Genomic DNA, 18,921 nt, shown 5'->3' on the forward strand with positions numbered 1-18,921 from the left:
ATACCAGTGGAGGAAATCCTCCATTTGTGATGACAGATGAACCTGAATCTCGTGGGTACAATGTTAACTGAAATAAGCCAGAGATGCAAAGCTAAATATTGCATGATCTCACAAATGAAATCTAACAAAGCCGAATGCAACCAAGCAGAGAGTAGGCAAGTGATTATCCGAGTTTAGGCCAGCTGGCAAAATTGTGGGCAAGATATGACAAGGATATCAACAGACAGGAGTTCAAGTAAACAGTTACGTGGTACAGTGACTACAATTAATGATGTACTGTATTCTCCAAAAATGATAAGAGTAAATATTAAATGTTCTCACCACAAAAAATGATAAATGTGTGAGGATAAATAATTTAATTACCCCTGTTAACAATTCAACATTTATATACTTCAAATGTTGTATATTGTACACACTAATTTTGTCTGTCACTTTAAAATGAATGTGCGGGTGGACACAGCAAGATTATCCCTCTATCATATGTCATGTTTTGTGGTTTGGTAATGATTATTCCTTTGTTTTATTCCGAAACGTGTCCTACACCTAGCCAGAACTCTGCATCAGTGTCTTCCTAAGTCAGGAACAGCGCCACCTAGAGGTTACATGTGCTTCACTCCCACAATGGAATTAACAAGGGTGGGAAACAGGGAATATTCCAGCCACTTTCTAGTTCATTACTATTAAGTTGCCTCATGCAAAGATACACTCTGCAGGAAACATAATCAAGTACAATACAAACCAAACCAGAGTCAAAATCACGTTCCACCTGCTCACCTGTATTTTCTCCATTCTTCCAATAATGGATCAATACAGATCTAAGGCACAGCAGTCACACTGGCTACTTGATGATGACAGAGGTGCAAATAAAGACCATGAATGTTAAATACATTTCCTTTCCTTATAGGACATTTGAGGATTCACTTCTCTCAAAAAAAAAAATAGTTATGTGCTTAGAAGAGGGCTGATAAGAGTGCTAAAGAGGCAAAAGAAAGCAGTTTTGATATTTATTTTGCTTTCTTTGTACTTTTCAGGATTATCAACTTTCAGAACACACATTGTTACAGAAAAACAAAACTTCACTTCAATTATATCAAAGTGCCCCACATAGCCAGTTTACAAGGTAGCCATATGTGAACCTGACAGTTGATCAAAAGAGGTACTAGTTATGATTCACAGATGGATAAATAATCATTTTAGGATGATTTCAGCAATAGCATTAGTGAAATCTAGAAAGTTAATAAAGATGAAAAAAGTGAGAGAATTGACAGAATAGTTGGTTCTGTCTTCTAGCTGAAAGTCAAGCTTTCACTTAAAAAAAAGAGAGATGAAAATACTATTCTGTGTTAACAATTGTCTTGTTACCTAACTGAATAGATCGTGCTCAGAGAATTACCAACAAGGCACGTGTTTGAAGTCTCCTATGACTCCATTTTAACAAAATAGTGTTGTGGTTGCTGGTGAAGAGTCATCAAGAGTCCACTTACTTATAATGAATGTCTATTTAAGACACCATGTCTGAATAAAAGAGGCACCAAGTTAGAATACTAATCTTGGTCTCAATAGTCAAGGATGAAAGAGATGACCTGAACTTGGAAAGTGTTTTAATTAAACGTAAGAACCTTGTGGAAAATAGATTATATATGGCTACATACAAATACAACAGAAACCTACAATTCACCAAGAAGATAAAGACAACAAAATACAACATAGACGTGTCAGGAAATAGATGTCAAAATACTATTCTTGAGGTCACAAAACCCTACCTCCCCTAAAACCAATCATACAAGATGTTGGACACTTGTCAAAACAGGAAACTTAAACATGGGATGCAAGGAGGGCAGCCTCAAACTTACCATTAATTTAGAGATGCAGCACATTTAGACTTGACACAGCATTTACAGTTGATCCTATGAGGGATTTAGGTGTGACAATACAATTCAGGTCCCTGAAGGCAGTCACCATCTATAGCCCTAAAGTAAGAAACCATACCCACTTTCCCATCAATAAGCTTCTCTAAAAGTCAATATAAAAAAGGAAATGTATGATTCTCTGAGATACTAAAGCACACATGGGTTTGCTGTGGAAGAGACAAACTGCACTAGCCCTAGAACTGGTCGTGGGTATTCACAATCCAAAGTAACATGCACAGAATAAGAAAATGATAATAAGAAAAACACACTGGGGATCTCTGGAGCAAGGGGACAGGGACATTATGAAACCATAAAAATGACAAAAATTAGAGCTTCTTCCTGGTGTGAGTGGCACACATGGGGCAGGCTCTGCTCTCCATGCAGAATCGACATCAGAGATGACAAAATAGTCCCGTTTTTTGGTCAACACTAGTTACTACTGCTTCTCTAACAATAACCCCACATTAATCTTCCTAACACGGAGATAAAATTTGTCAAAATAACCATTCCTGAACTGCCCCCTCTTCATTAAATCTTTCATAAAATCACCTAATCCTAAATCCTATAAGAAACACAAATGTCTATTACTAACACACCCATAGTTCCTGCGGCTGCAAACTTTGCTGCAACAAATGAAATGCACCTCATCCATCTGTGTACTGGCTTCTTTCTGGCAATTTTGGCTGACTTCAAAACTGGGATATCCTGATAGTAACAATAATTTTTTTTTAATTTTATTGTTGTTTATATTGTATTATGTGGTGCAGTTTTATAGGCACTGAGTAACAATAATTAATAATCTGCATCAAGGTCATAATTTTGGATTTGGAAAATTGAGCACTATAATTACTGCCAAAGCAGCTAAATAACTAAGTTTAAAAGAGACTCCACAGGGCCATCACGATGACATCACAAGCTAATGCTTTGCTTACTAGTGCTGGGATCCCATTTGGGCACCAACTCACACCCCAGGTCCACTACTTCCCACCCATCTTACTGCTAAAGACCTGAGAAAAAAGCAGCAGACGGCTCAAGGTCTTGGGACCCTCAACCTTTGCAGACCTAGAATAAGCTCCTCGCTCCTGGCTTTGGGTTGGGTCAGCTCCCACCGCTGTGGCCATTTAGGGAGTGAACCAGGAGATGGGGAAGATCTCTCTGTCTCTCTCCTTCTCTCTGTAAATGTGTTTTTCAGGGGCATAGTGCAATGGAGGCTCAGCTGGTTAATCCTCTGCTGACAAATGCCAGCATCACATATGGGCACTTGTCTGTGTCCCAACATCTCTGCTTCCCATCCAGCCTTCTGCGTATTCCCTGGGAAGCCAGCAGAGGATGTCCCAAGTCCTTGGGACCCTGTGTCTATGTGGGGAACCCAGAAGAGGTTCTTGGCTTCAGACTGATCCAAAACAGGCTGTTGGGGGCATTTGGGGAATGAACCAGCAGATGTAAGATCTTTCTCTCTGTCTCTCATTTTCTTTATGAATATGACTAACAAAAAAATCTTTTTAAATCTGCCTTTCAAAGAAAAGTAAAACTTAAAAAAAAAAACTCCTCAATTGAGATAACTATCCTTGAGTGACTATTACTAGCAGCCATCTAATTTTGTGACTTCCTTAAATTACCACATACATAATGTTTTACCTGAAGGGAGAGACAAAATCCGATGGTGGTGCTGAGTGTCTGACACACTGTTCAGGATGCTAGCTGGCTTGCCCACATCTTGAGTTCAAGACCTGGGCTTGCTCCCAGTTCCAGCTTTCTGCAAGCCCACATGATGGGAGGCAGGTGATGAACCTAGAGGTAGAGTCCCTGAAATTTGGTGGCTTCCTGGCATGCACGTGTGAGATCTAATGGTTTTCTGCCTCTTTATTTTGGCTGCACCAGTTCTGGCCATTTCCGCTCTGTGGAATTAAACCAGTAAGTGAGAGATCTCTGTCTCTATTCCTCTTTGTCACTTACAAAAAAAATAATAAAATTTTTTTAAAATGTGGTGGGAAACAGTGAATGTGGTGATATATGGGTGTTGAAACTGTGCAAATAGAACACAGTTCTGTTTTGTCATAAAATCGTAGTAGTTCCCAGAAAGAAATATTACCAAATAATTGGATAAAGATAACTTCAGACAAATATATTTTCCAACTTTAGAAATAAACACTCAGGACTAAGAAAAACTCAACTCTTGATTACAAAAAAAAAAAAAAAAAAAAAGATACATAAAACTTCATCCTTAAAATCAAGTGAAAACCTAGAACAGGTTTGTCCCTTAAGATCCATGATGCTGGGCCTGACATGGTAGCCTAGTGGCTATAAGTTCTCGCTTTACATGTGCTCGGATCCCATATGGGTGCTGGTTCTAATCCTGGCAGCCCCACATCCCATCCAGCTCCCTGCTTGTGGCCTGGGAAAGCAGTCGAGGATGGCCCAAAACCTTGGGATTCTGCACCCACATGGGAGACACGGAAAGACTTCAGATTGGCTCAGCTCCAGCCACCGCAGCCACTTGGAGAGTGAATCAATGGAGGGAAGATCTTCCTCTCTGTATATCTGACTTTCCAATACAGATATAAAAAAAAAAAAAAAAAAAAAACAAGCCATGACGTTTAAGTTCTAGACCCTCCAAGGATACCAAATTCCAAAGAGCTTATTCAACATGCATAATATTTGCATTAATCTACAAACATATTTTTTGAAGAGTATATCTTAAAACATCTCAATAGTGCATATCACTAATAGTGCATAATATAATGTAAATGTCACATAACTGTTGTACTGTATTGTTTGGTGAATTAAAAAATGGTGTGCAGGTGTTCAGTACAGACACAATTTCTGAGTATTTTCAGTCCTCAGTTGGCTGAGTCTACAGATGCACAGTCTGTAACTACAGAGGGCAGACCAGACAACGACAGCAGGAACATATTCGTCAGCACTCGGTATGTGCCAGGATTGGTGCTATTTTTTATATACTGTTTCATTTCAGAAAACTTCCAGTTTAGATGGGGAAGTAAAAGTTGAAGACAGTAACTGATGAGCCTAGGATACAAACCCACAGTGGCAGACTCAAGCTTTGAAACCCATTGCCTCTATAATTGCAAACACCACTGTTTCAAGGTAGATTGTTTCTCTTGGGTGTGACAATAAAACAGCACTGTGTTTAAAGTGACTACAAGATTCAACTATATGAAAGCAGATTTGAAGGAAAAAACTATACTACGGTACTTACAAATGTCTTAAAGAATTCTGGGCCCAGTGGCATGGCTTAGTGGCTAAAGTCCTAGCCTTGAACGCGCTGGGATTCCATATGGGCACCGGTTCGAATCCCAGCAGCTCCACTTCCCATCCAGCTCCCTGCCTGTGGCCTGGGAAAGCAGTCGAGGACAGCCCAAGGCTTTGGGACCCTGCAACCGCGTGGGAGACCTGGAAGAAGCTCCTGGCTTCAGATCAGCTCAGCATTGGCCGTTACAGTCACTTGGGGAGTGAATCATAGGATGGAAGATCTTCCTCTCTATCTGACTTCGTAACAAAAATAAATAAATCTTAAAAAAAAAAAAAGAATTAAGATTCCAATTTGCACATCAATAACAGACCTATCTTATTCCATGTGTAGTCAAAATCTAGCAGTTATCTTTCACTAACTCGATGTAGAGTTGTAGCAGCAAATTCTCTACCAATGTACAACCACGTCTTTAAAAAAAGGAAAACAAATTGGTACATCAGTTCTGAATGTCGTCTTGGCGTTTTTACAAACTTCTTCTTTCCAAATGTCCTCTCCAAGAAGGGATGCAAGTGCGAACAATGCCCATGTGAAGAGAATTTCAATGGGAAAGCATTTTCCCCTCCCCGAGAAATAAAAATATGTTTCACTAACAGTTCTTTTCTGAGTAAAAACAAATAAGAGCAAACACATCCTGACTACTACTTAGATAATCAGACCAAAATACAGGGAAATCAGTCATTCCAACCACGTGGCACCATCGCTCCTGTTTCACGTTTCTCATCCGAGTATACTTAAGAGCTCAACTGACTTAAAAGAATTGGGGCAGAGTGAGAGCAAAGATTAAGGAGTCTGAGAAACAGTTCTCATGGCTGTTCTCATGTTCATAATTTCCTATTGGTTAGAGTTTCCAGAAGATGTTTATGTAACAAGTAAGGGGGAAAAATGTGAAAAGTTTTCTACCTTAAAACAACACGCTGGTTAGACATCTCAGCAACTAACTGACATGGCAAGAAATTCAAGAAGACACACATGAAAAAGCTTTCAATGAAAACAGTTATCAAGCTGAATGTACTGGTGTTAGCCAAGTAAATGCATTCGCTGAAAAGAATGGCAAAATTTGTATTTTCATGTTCAAACAACTATATATTAACTATGCAGTATACTGAATCACATTGAGGGAAAAAAGATCACATTTAAATACAAAAACAAGGAAGAATACTGATGAAGCATCTGGTCTATTCCACTTGAGAATGAGATTTCTTAATGGGAAGACAGTCATCTACTGATTATGAGTTTAATATTTTTTATTATGAGTTTAATACTTTGATCAACTATTCACATGAAAGAGTGACCAACAAGACAGGAAGAAAGGAAAACAGACCTTTATTAAATGCATAGATGAAAGCCTTTTATTGGGTGAATCTAAGTCAGAATAATTCTTTCGTGTGACTTCTTCATGGCAACGTCAACTTAATGGAAACGTCAAAGGAACTTGGCATTGCCCCCTCTGCCTGAGGACTCAGTGCAGCGACAGCACAGTCCTTAGCTGGGGCGGCCGCGGGTCCTGAACCACCGTGAGCCACAAACCACACAGAAGGGCAGAGAAAAGCAGAGACTGACCCCACACACACACACACACACACACACACACACACACACACACACACACGAGACACCTTTCCTTGTGCTGAATGAATTATACATGCAGGTAATGATAGCCATTTCTTGTCTCCAGGACAGAGCTTCTACTTTCCCTGAATAACCGGGGAAGCATTATCTCCGGGAAGTTCCTCCTCCAAAGACTGAACACACAAAGTTCTAGAAATGTTTCAGCTACAAGTCAAGATGCTGCACTCAGCAAAAAATACTGAGCAGGCCCCACTGTAAAGCCACCAACACGCGTGGAACATCTCAAACTTAAAGGACTCTGAAGGCAAGGATCTAACAACTAAGGTGAGGCCTCCCCCCGTGCCAACACACACCTACACAACACACGCGCATGCACACACTGATTTTCCCAACAACTGATAAGCAAGGTGTCTGTCTGAATAACGCACTGTAATAAAAAAATATACAGACTTTAAAAATATTATTTTGCCTGACAACAGAAAAGTGGCCAAAATTGAGAGCATGGGCTATGCTGTTTCAAGAAGTGTGGATAAGGCACCTGGCACTCACTGTGCCTTCCAACACGTGTGCGTTGAAAAATGGGCAAATGGCTTCAGTCTCTCCAAATACCCAGATTTTCCTCTCAGGGCAAGAACTGAGTTCACAACCAGCCAACATTCAAGCACAGCTGCTCGAGCTCGGGAATGCCCAGGGCAAGCCTCCCCATCCTGGAAACTCGGGTTGGAAACAGATTCTGGACTCAAACATCCTCCAGGAACCCTTTTGTTCAATCAACCTCACAACGTAATGTATGCATGCTGGCTCCACAGCCGCAGCTAAAGCGGCACATTGCTCCAGCCAGACCTTTGCGCTCCAGACACCTGCTACTGTGGTTGACAAGACTCGTGCGCACGCTGACGGGAGGCACACGGGACTCCCCTCGGCGGTGGAGCCTGCCAGGGGGTGAAGGCGCGGGCAGAGGCGCGGGCAGGACGCACGGTCTCTTCCAGCCAAGCCAAGCGCAGGCGTTCCTTTGCAGGGTCCTGTCCATGTCATGCTGTAACGCGGTCCCCAACACACTCAGTGCGGTCGCCTGTTGCCCTAAGCTCACGGTTCTCACTTGAAACTGCCAAGCTGTCTGAGAGACACCTGGCTGGGCTCCTGCACTGGGGCGAGGGTGGGCACCAGGGAGTGGAGCAGACCCTCCCCAGAGCAGTGTCCCTTGGCGGAGGCACAAGGGCCCGAACCCTCTTTTCGGAGCACCAGGTTGCAAAGGAACATCGGACAGGGTTGTGTGTTTAGTACCAAACTTGGGGGGACCAAGAGAACTCCCGCTTCGTGAGAGGCAGCAATCCCAAGCACTCCCAAGCGGGACACACAGCTAAGTCGGAAATTCAGCCTCCGTCCTCCCCGCTCGCTGGCGCCTTTCTGCGCCTTCTCCGAGCCTGAGAGGAGGCGAGCGGGAAGCGGGCGCCCCGGGCTCGGCTCGGCCGCAGGCGCAGTTACGGAGCTCCCCCACCTTCCAGTCCGCCTCCCGAGCCAACCAGACCCGCAGAGCAGCCACACCCGCATCCACGGCGGCGGCTGCAGAGTCCGCTCGGACTCCCCAGCCCGGGGTCAGCGCGGGGCCGGCGCTCGGCCGCCCCGCACCGCGCCTCGCCGCACCCGGGGCGCCGCGCCTCACCTGCCCGCGGCGAATCCTGCAGCCCCTTGGCCGCACCCGCCAGCCGCCACTGGAAAAGTTTCCGAACTTCTTCGCACGTCTGTTCGCCTTGGCTGCGGGCGGACCCAGCCAGAACCAAGAGGAGGAGACAGCGGAAGCCCACGCGCCAGGTGCGCGCTCCCATCGTCGGTGTCCGGGCCACCTCGTCCGGCGGAGGACCCCGCTCCTCCTCAGGCGCCCTGTGCGGCGTGCGCTGGGAAGGCACGGCGGGTGCCCCTCAGGACCTTGCTGTGAAACCGCTTCACCTGCGAGCAAGTGGGTCTCTCCTCTGGAGCCCCGCAGCTAAGACGCCGGAGTGCCAGGGGCGGGACGCGGCGGGGTCTCCCCTCCTCCGGCTGAGGCGAGCCGACGCTGCGCGGGCGGAGAACAAGCGCCGGAGCCGCAGGACGCTCGCCAGCATCCGCGGCGGGCTCGCTCGCAGCGCCAACCTGCGCCGTGCCCACCCGCGCCACGGGAAGCCCCGCCCCGCGGACAGGCCCGCCCCCGCGCGCTGCCCCGCGCCGCACCGCCAGCCGTGGTCCAGGCCGGCCCCCAGCTGGAGAGACCGCAGAAAGGCAGTGGACCGGCCCAAAGCCGCGCAGCAGAGACCTGGAGCGCCCTGCCCGGCCTGAGGACGGAGGAGGAGGCGCAGAGGGAAGAGGGACCAAGTGCAAGGAGGATGGAACGTCATGGAACGTTTCTAGAAATCAAGGCATCTACGTGGGGATGTGTGTGTAAACTGTGCAGTGGGATCTGGGCCCGACACAAAACAAGAAACCCAACGGAGAGTCTGAGGAGCACTTCACAGGGAAGCGTCTAAGAATGTACATGAGAAGATACAATTTCTGTTTTTTATATACTGCTGCAGAGCATTCATTCTAGGAACCACACAGTTTTCCGAACGGAATTTTTAACACCTGAGAGCTGCACGTTCTTGCTATTGCGGGAAGTTCCGTGGCTTCCCTCGTCACCTGAGCATATTTTCCCTCAGTACGTCGTATCTGTAGGGGTCCTTCCGAGCGCTACCTCGTGTGGAATTTCCCTTGAACATTTATCAGAGAACAACTGAAGTAGAGTGCTCAGGGGAGACCCTCTCCAGGAAGATCAAGAAAGGAACGCTTCAAAATGAATTCAAAGGAGTGTTGTCCATTGGCACTTTACCAAAGGAACGCGTTGGACACCCTCATCCAAAGGGCTGGGAGCGCTTGGTGAAGCTAACTCCCTCACCAGCTGAAGGATCACCGCCACCTGAGCAGAGTGCTCAGCCAGGAAACACCACAGCCGGGGCTGCGGGAAGATGGATGCCTCAACAGCTTTTGAGAAATTTCATCTCGAATTTGAACCCTTGCCAAGAGATAGTGATTTAAAAAAAAAAAAAATAGGTCTTAGAGAAGTGTCATGAGTTTTTTTTTAATGACCGCTTGATATGAAAGGCAGAACTTTTCACCCAGCAGGTTATTTGCATTAGTCATTCCAGAGCAATGGCCTTGGAGAACAATCGGGAACACTTGGCTGTGAGCATAAATTCCCTGAATTCCTACGTATGTGTACATGCATACATATACCTATGTATACCTATAATGGTGCTTACAAAGATGTGAGCAAGCTCTCAGTGAGGTTTTAATTTATTTAAACAAAACTAACAGGAGAATCGTGATAGAAATTAGTTAAGACCTAACGAGAAAGTAACTGTGCTTCGTCTGTGTGAGGCCCCACTGAGGCTGGCGTTTGGCGTGGATGTGACATTTTCCTAGTCACGGTGCCTGCTCGCTTGCTCGCCTGCCCCCTTCCTGCCTTTCACTGGTGCAGATCCCGGGAGCAGCGGATGACAGCTCCAGCAGTTCAATCTCGCTGCTCCGTGGAAGGTCTGGCTTTCACAGTTTCCCCTCTTCTCTCTCCTCCTCCGCATCTGTATCTATCTTTTGCTCACTTCCCCTTTGTATTTCTTCGCCTGCCAAATAAATGAACAGAAAACAGTCCACAGCCAACAACATATGCATTTTCCTTTTTCCTCCTATCCCCTACTACTACCAAGGAGTGGCTTGGAAAAGTGTCTTCCTCTGGGAATCTTCATGCCAGCCACCCAAATTAAAAGTGTGCATCTTTGCCATGAAACTTTGCGACGAGTTTGCATCTCACAATGAGAATACAACGCGCAGGGCCTTTCACACAAACATCCTAGAGCAATCTCTATGCATTGCACCATAATTAATCATTTGTTCAATGTACTTGCAAATATTACAAATGAAGCTAGAGAAGAATTTCCATAATATGATTGTTATAATGCCTCATTTTTCAAAAATTGTTCAATAAACATTTATTGAATGTCTTTTATGTCACAAGGCTTTGTGCTCGCTTTCAAAATGTCAATATCTTTAGATGGGAGACTATTCAAAATGGTCATTATTTAAAATACGCTTTAGTAATCTCAATGCAGGTTTCCATGGTACTTGGCGGTAACCGGCTACAGTTTACCAGCTTAGGACCTTGTAAGAGAAAAAATCTTCAGTATGATTTGGGTGATCTTGATGCCTGCCGTCACAGTCCGCAACTCTGATTTGTCCTAGCTGACTAACAACTGCTTAGGCCACCTTCAAAAATTGCTTAGGGAACTTCTGTACCCAAGCATTATTTATAGGCAGTATCTAAAAGCACCTACAGGAATTAGGCCATTTAACACTTCAACCATCCCGTGAGACAGTTATAGACTATTACAGTGCTGATAAGAAAACAGAAGTATGAAGACATTAAATAAGCTTCCAGAAGCCACAGATCCGGTAAGAATCCAATCTTAAGGCAGGCGTGAAAGCTTCTGCCCTTCCTTACTCAAGCATTCTGCTGGGTCTGATGAGCCCAACGCCAGTTTGTAGCCCTTGGAACTTCACCTGTCACGTATGGATGGTATCCATGGTACTCATCACCTTTCCTTGTAGACAGGTAAGCCTTTTCTTCATGACACAGGGTTGCACTGGCTCCAACTACAGCCTGATCCTACCTTGCGGCCTTGCAGCTGCCCAATGGACCACATGCGTCCACTCAGCTCCTCCACCAAACTTCTAATCCAAACAGCTGTTTTATAAAGACAAAAATTCTACATGCTTCCTTGACATTCTTGAGCTTCCCAAGATCCTAATAAGCTAGCTCTGAGTGGTGAGTTCTCTTGTTTTTGCCAAGTATAACACCCACTGAAAAGCAAAGGCACCCTACCCACCTCACCCCACCCCGTCCACTGAACTCTTTTCAACCTATCCTGTCTTCAGTCTAATGAATTCTGCCACTGTGCCAGAGAAATGTTAGACAAGACCTTCACATCCCCTCATAGGAACCCAAGATCACCCTGCACCTCTTGTGTCAGCAAGGCCTGCTTCCTGCAGCCTGTTCTCTCTGCTGCCAGTGCACCCTCATGTCTGCCTGGCTACTATGCTCCCCTGTTGAGTGTGTCATTCATTCAGTGTCCACTCTCTCCTCTGTCCAGGGCTGTGTGTTTGTTCCTCTCACACTGGTTAGAAAGTATCCTTCCTCAATGGAGTGACTAGGAGGTGGTCAGACCAAGAACAACCTGAATACATATTTCCACTTAGCTCTTTCCACAGAAATGCTGATTTTTGTCTTGTCCTCTTCTATCATTCCCAGGTGCAGTCTGTGTGCCCTGCGCTCCAGTAATAAAAGGAGCCAATTGAAGGTCAGCCCCAGCTGACTCCAGTAACAAATTTCTGTATCCAAGCAACCAGAAGGAAATTGAGGGATCCACCCCTGAAGTCTCTCAGGTCGAGATAGTACTAGTTTGTGAAAAGGCTGTCTAAGGGAGAGATCATAAGGCAAATAAAACATTCCATGAAAATTCCCAATACCAGACACCGAATTGAATTAACATGGCAATCAGTGGGGAACTTTGATCAGCAAATACTTTCACAAGGCTGTGCTCTAAATATATACACTCATAGACATTGCTAATCTATATTTCCAGATTGAAAATCCTCATTTTCTAATCAACAATTCATGCATGTCAGTTTAAAATATTTTAAATGTATGTATGCCACTGTCTCATAGTAATTATGCTTCCAAGACAATGTAATCATTTCACACACACAAAAAAAAATATTAAGACAAACTATTCCAGTATGGAAAAATTTTAAGTTATTTTAAATTATCCTCAATTTTACAGGTTTTATATTTGCGATTTCTAGGCAAAGACATTTTATTTCTTCCAGAGAACGTACCATGAAGTTAAAATATTAGCTGCTTCTAAAATAGGATGGAAAGTGTTAGAAAAGACATTGGGAAAAGAAATCGGCAACACTCGTTGAGTTTATGAAACTCAATTTTTTCTAGTCTATAATCTGAGAACATGAAAAGTGTGTTTGAAAATTGCAATATACATTACATGTGTCAATTGCAATGTGTTATGGTGGAAATAAATACAGCAGAAATATCTCCTATTTCCCACATGTTAATTTTCCAACAACTAATATGACCCCCACAACTTACAGTGACCAAGCAGAAAAAATTTCACATCCAAAATCAATTCTAGCACCAATAACACCAATATTTTTCAAAAAAAAAATTGCATTAGCAAATAAATGTAGTTGTTTTCTACATAGAGTACGTAATATTCCTCTGTAAATCACTGTTTCACAAAAAATTAAATGATTTTTTTTAATTCTGTAACATCTTAATGTGTTTGCTGCTGTTGTATAATGTGAGAACCGAGGGGCCGCCCCAGTTCTCTGCCTCAGAGCTTTGTGAGTTGGATGAGCTTGCTATAACTACCCACTCTGAGTAGTGGGATGTGGGTATCCCAAGCCTGCACAGTGTGAGATTAGTACCTGGAAAACCAATACTGTCATGTGTCCTATACGATCTTTATCAGGAGTCTTTGATTTACTTTTAAGCATTTAATATCAATTCAACTTCTTTTTAAAATTTTTTAAGACTTTGAGATTTGATTTGCATCATTTCATTTACCTTTTTTGATAAAATGTGAGGTAGATATCTTAAAGTTTTAATTACTATTTAATTATTGAACCAATTTATAGGAATTATTTTTATAATATTTTCTTATAACTTCTGACATCATATCTTAAATATTCATGTATTCAGATAAAAGTAATTTTAATGCTAATATCAAATATTCTTCAGAACAAGTATTCACTCTTTCACTTCGTGTTTTTTAGACCACTCTGAAACTCCCTGTTCTTACATAAAATGAATGGAAAGTGCAACGTCTATGTTATAGGTTAACTGAGATAATACATGTGACCTGCTTTATATAATTCTTGATTCATATGATCACTCAATAAGTCCAGATCAATTGGACATACTTAAAGCTATAAATATTCTCCTTTAAATTCAGTAACTCTTCAAAAGTAAAGTCTTGCACCCACCTCATGTACATAATAGGGTAGTTTGCGGAGTTTTTTGTTGGTGGTGATGGTGGTAGTGGTGGTTTTTTGTTTGTTTGTTTTTGCATTATTTGGCATTTTTGTACCTACCAGGATTTTTTTTCCAAGTAGCAGAAAAAAATGACCATTATTATATCTCAACTCAGTGTGAGTACAGGAGACTAAGTTGTTCAAGGTCATGAGCTAATAGTTCCTTGTAAAAGAAAGAGTCACTTCTCTCTGAACATAATGAGCACTTAGAGCAAGATCTGGAGTAATTATCATCAGCTTTTTAAGATGCAAAATGTAGACACTACTAATGATTAGGCCTTATAATTAATAATTATTTTTGATTAACAAGGAGGAAGTTCTACTGGAGTTTTCCAAGGCCATGTACCATTGTCATAATTGATCTTTAATTGTCCCCTATAAAGACGCTTTTTATCATGTGTTTAATCTTCCCTATTTATAAATAAGTTCCACATAGAGAGCTTATTAACTATCCTAGAAGAGATATTACTTTACCAATGTCTTTGCAATTTAATTAACATTCAGCCTAATTCTGTATATTTGCATATGAAAAGGTACAAGCAGTTCATCCTCCCAAGTGAAATCCCTGGCTCTGACCACTTTTGAATTCTCTTCTTAATCCAAATTTTGGAACACCAAACAACAGTGATCCCTCCGGATGTGCCAGAGGAGACTACTTAATTGCCCACTTGGCTCCTGGAGGAGAGCTGCATTCTGGCCTGAACTATGCTGGAAAAGCAAGATCTTCATCTCATCTCGGTTCTGTTTCCCATATAGCACCGCACCGTAGTTTTCCGCACTTTCCTGCTCATATTTTCAAATGATCTTTAAGTGCTTTCCTGATGTCCATCAGCCATGTTAACCCAAAGCCCACTGGCCCCTTGTTCATACATCTGAAGACTCTGATTTACTGCTAGGCAAATTCTTCCATAAAGTTGTTCCTTCTCCAGTTTGCCTGGCAGTGCACTTAGTTCTCCTAACTCCCTAACATTTCTTTCTCCGTTCCCTTTTCTCTGCTCCTCTCTTTCTCACGCCTCCAAAAATTTCTAAGGCACAGGCACTGGGACTGGCTCTTCTTCTTCTACAGGTTATTCTTAGGAGGATGTGTTAGATCCAATAGTTTGCCTCAATATTCATATTCAATCCTGAACTTTGATCCTCAGAGTTGATTTTAGTTGGAAATAGGCTCTTTGCAGTGGTCTTCATTTAGGGTGAGCTCTGTATCTAATAAGCAGTATCCTCATAAGAAGAGATAAAAGAGACAACACGAACTGAAAAGGATCCTTGCAAAGATTAATGGACGCAGAAATTGAAGTGATTGAGCTACCACCTACAAGAAGTCAGGGATTATATCCAGATGTGGGGACACAATGCAATATGCATCCCTGCTTCCAAATCAAAGATGGACTCCCAACGAAACTGTTGGAAATGTGTAGACAATGGGATGCCGGACTGTCTGACATTGCCTGTGCCAGCAATGTCGGGCACACTTAAATAACAGACTGATGGAATCATGACTCCTTATGAAGGACTATACTATTGTAGCAATGTGGGGAAAACCTGTTGAGGGGTGGGAGTGTGGAGGCGGGGAGGAAATCCCAGTCTCTATGAAATTGTACCATAAAATTGAAAAATTAAAAAAAAAAATTCAACAAGAAAAAAAGAAGAGGCCAGGGATTGTGGACAGATCCTTCAGTGGGAACCAACAAGGCTGGCACTGGATTTTGTAGCTCTGCCCTTGAGCTCTGCGAAGACAGCATGTTGTGTTAGCCCACCAAGTAGTGTTTATGTCCCATGAACACTGAGGGCTTGTTGGTTGGAACTCAGTAAGTGTGTGCTGGCCTCTAACAACTGGACTGCATATCACAGACAGACCCTCCTCCTTTACCCTCTGCATGCTCTGTACTCTCCAAATACTCTGTGTTACCAAAATCAAAACATCCCATTTCGTCTATCGATGAATGTATTAATTTAACAAGCACAAGAGATGGAAGCCTATTGTTTTGGGTAATTACAATCATCTTTGTTGAGCCAGAATGTCTTATGCCACGTGCCTTCTAATATCACTATGTAGTATAAATTATAGGACGTGGTAATTGATGTGCCTATCTCCTGTATTCATCACTTTCATTCCAACGTCCTCACCCTTTGTTAATGCCTAGATGATAGCATTACTGCCTAGAAAGGGCTCGTCATCTCAGTCTTGGTCTGATATGCGTCATTCTCCATCCTAAACCACAGTTGGTTTGAAGCAGTTCTTCACTTTATCCCAAATGAAAGCAAAAACAAAAACAAGAAGGAGGCAGGCGTTTGGCGCAGAAGTTAGGTCGCTAATTAGCATGCCTGCATCCTGTATTGGAATGCCTGGCTCAAGTCTCGGCTGCTCTGGTTTCTCTTCAGCTTCCTGTTCATGTGAACCCAGGAAGTGAGCTGGTGACGAGGCATGTGCTTCTGTCCCTGTTTCCCATTGGACAACCTAGCTCCTCTGACTTCCTGGCTCCTGAGTTTTGCCTGTCCTCGTCCTAGGCCAGCACATTTGGAGAATGGTCATCTGGAAAGAGAACAGTAGCCAGGAGATCTTTCTTTTTCTTGCCAACTCTTTATCTTTCGGATAAAAATGCAAAAAAAAAAAAAAAAAAAAAAAAACGGTTTTAATTATTGATTTTTTTTTTTGGCAAGCCATGTTGTAGCACATTCCCTGGGTGTCTCTTCAAATATAGGGCTGGGAACGCAGCATCATATGCATCCACATTATTACATCTCAGAATTCTGGACGTCAGGAAGAACTGAATTCTGTATTTCGGATCCAGGGAATTCTCAAAACACCCTTGGGTGAGCTCAGTATTTACATGAGTTCCCTTTGCTCTGCATCCACTCTTCTTTCAAACAGAACCCCCTGCTTCCTCCAGAGGCAGAAAACGCTGCTATTTACCTTCCCTGAAACAGTGTGTGCTCATTTACACATCAGATAAGCTTGGAGTTACTTCTTGCCTATCCTCCACCTTTTGTTCTTTAAAATTTGCATTCAAGAGCCTATTCATTCTGAGAACACTTCAGGCCGTGAAACTCACATATTTTCTTTTGTCTCTAGGTTTCTCCAGCATGTTAGTGTGGCATTTGTATGTACTGATTAATTTCATATCATTATTTAGGTTATCATATAATTAAGCTTTGTGTCCTTAAGAAAAGCTTAGGCTGCCCCAGATTTCTACCGGCTCCAGCCCAAAGTAGGAACTCAGTCAATGTGTAAAGAGTAACATCCTGAAAGGCTTACCAATTACAAGAGGCTCAAATGTCCACCACCTCTTCCTAAAGCAACTTTGCAGGGATGCAGCCTGTCTTCCTACTCATTCCACAGAAGTGCAAATGTAAAGACTGGTGATTATAAGGCTGATAAAAAGATAGTTTTAAAACTAAAACTTACCAGTATACTTACTTGCTTTTAAACATAAATCATTGCTTTCACTCTGGCATTACCTTGTACCTGTATATCAAAAGACAGAATGTCAGGTCTGTGGCCTGTGAATGACAGGAACTAAGCAGGAAATAATATCTACATCCCTTTATAAAAAGGAAAGGTAAGTAACTTTACCATTACAGACGCTCTCTGCTTGCTTTATCTTTTAAATCCAAATAAATCTAAGTAAAAATAATTGACACTTTTTAAAAAAACGTTCTCTACAATCATGAAATAACATGTTTTTAAACTGTGCCTTGACGTCCACTAATTAGTTTATTCCTCTCTCAGAGGAAAAACAAAAAAGTTCAGTTAGAAACTTCAGAATTCAAAGCACATCTCCCACATTCTCTCTTCTGTATTGCACTGATCAGATGAGACACAGAGAAAACTGGAAAAGCAATCATACTAGATTAATACTGGATCTAGAATATCACCCCACCCACATGTTTAAGACAGTGAAATTTTCCTCATAGTCCAAAAAACATTACCTAAATTGTTCATTCAGATGAAACCCCACTGACTTATCAACTCTCAGTATGCCCTGAATCATTTCATTGATTGATTCAAACATCAAAGCACCTACACACCAGGCTAAATTCCAAGTGCGGAACCAGGAATGCAGAGCTGAATCAAATGCAGTGCTTGCCCTCAAATGATTTACGATTCAGACATCCTCATAAACAAATAAGGACCATAAAGGCCTGTGGGTGCACCTGTCTGAGTGCCGGCCAAAGACTGCAAGGACATCACAAATCAACGTACCTTCCAAGCAAGCTGCTTCTCTCGTGCGATTGTTCGACATACATCCTTCTTATACTTCCAAAACACAACTTCATTAAAAATTTTGAATGTAACATTAATTTTTCCTTCTAATGTAATGACTAATTAAAGATGAAGGTTGGATATCACAGTTTGGAAAGTATGGACCCAATGATCTTCTCACTCACTCACAGAACTTACACAAACAGTCCACATACCACATCATCAATACAACGGAAAGGAATGCAGCCAATGAAAGTTTTGTTGTAAAAGTTCTTAAAAGCTTGAGAAATGCTGGACATGAAAACTAACATTAGGAAAGTATGTAGAATATGACAGAAGTTGAACTAAAAAGTTCACAGTAAAAGGATAAGAATACACAAACAGGTTCTTTCTGGTTTATTGCTTTCTTTACATAGTTTCAAGTATTTTCCATATTTACAGCCTTTTCTTTTTAAATATTTATTTTTATTTTAAAGGAAGGATTACAGAAACAAGACAAAGATCTTCTATCCACTGAGTCACTCCTCAAATGATCACAACCAGAACTGAGCCGATCCAATCCAGGAGGCAGGAGTTTCTTCCAGGTTGCCCACGTGGGTACAGGAGTTTCTTCCAGGTTGCCCATGTGGGTGCAGGGTCTCAAGGCTTTGGGCCATTCTCTGCTGCTTTCTAGGACCATAAACAAGGAGCTAGATGGGCAGTGAGCAGCCAGAATGCAAACTGGTGCTCATAGGGGATCCAGCACTTGCAGGGGAAGGATTACCCAATTAAGCCATTGTGCCACACCCCCAAATTTAGTATGTATCTGTAAATAATATTATGTACAAGAAATCCCATACTCTCCTTAAGAATATTTC

The 18,921-nt window shown here is 42.5% G+C and overlaps 1 protein-coding gene across 1 annotated transcript in view; it reads right to left on the reverse strand.

Annotated features, from left to right (window-relative positions):
* GPC5 (glypican 5) overlaps window positions 1-8,584 on the reverse strand; it is a 487,184-nt gene extending 478,600 nt beyond the window's left edge. The window contains exon 1 of the mRNA XM_040991547.1: window positions 8,414-8,584. Coding sequence (XP_040847481.1) covers window positions 8,414-8,576 — 163 coding nt within the window. The 5' untranslated portion in view covers window positions 8,577-8,584. The remainder of the gene's footprint in view (window positions 1-8,413) is intronic.
* Between the last annotated feature and the right edge of the window lie 10,337 nt (window positions 8,585-18,921).

The sequence above is a fragment of the Ochotona curzoniae genome, unplaced genomic scaffold (genome assembly GCF_017591425.1).
Source record: "Ochotona curzoniae isolate NIBS_2020 unplaced genomic scaffold, NIBS_Ocur_1.0 contig_64, whole genome shotgun sequence".
Taxonomy (NCBI): domain Eukaryota; kingdom Metazoa; phylum Chordata; class Mammalia; order Lagomorpha; family Ochotonidae; genus Ochotona; species Ochotona curzoniae.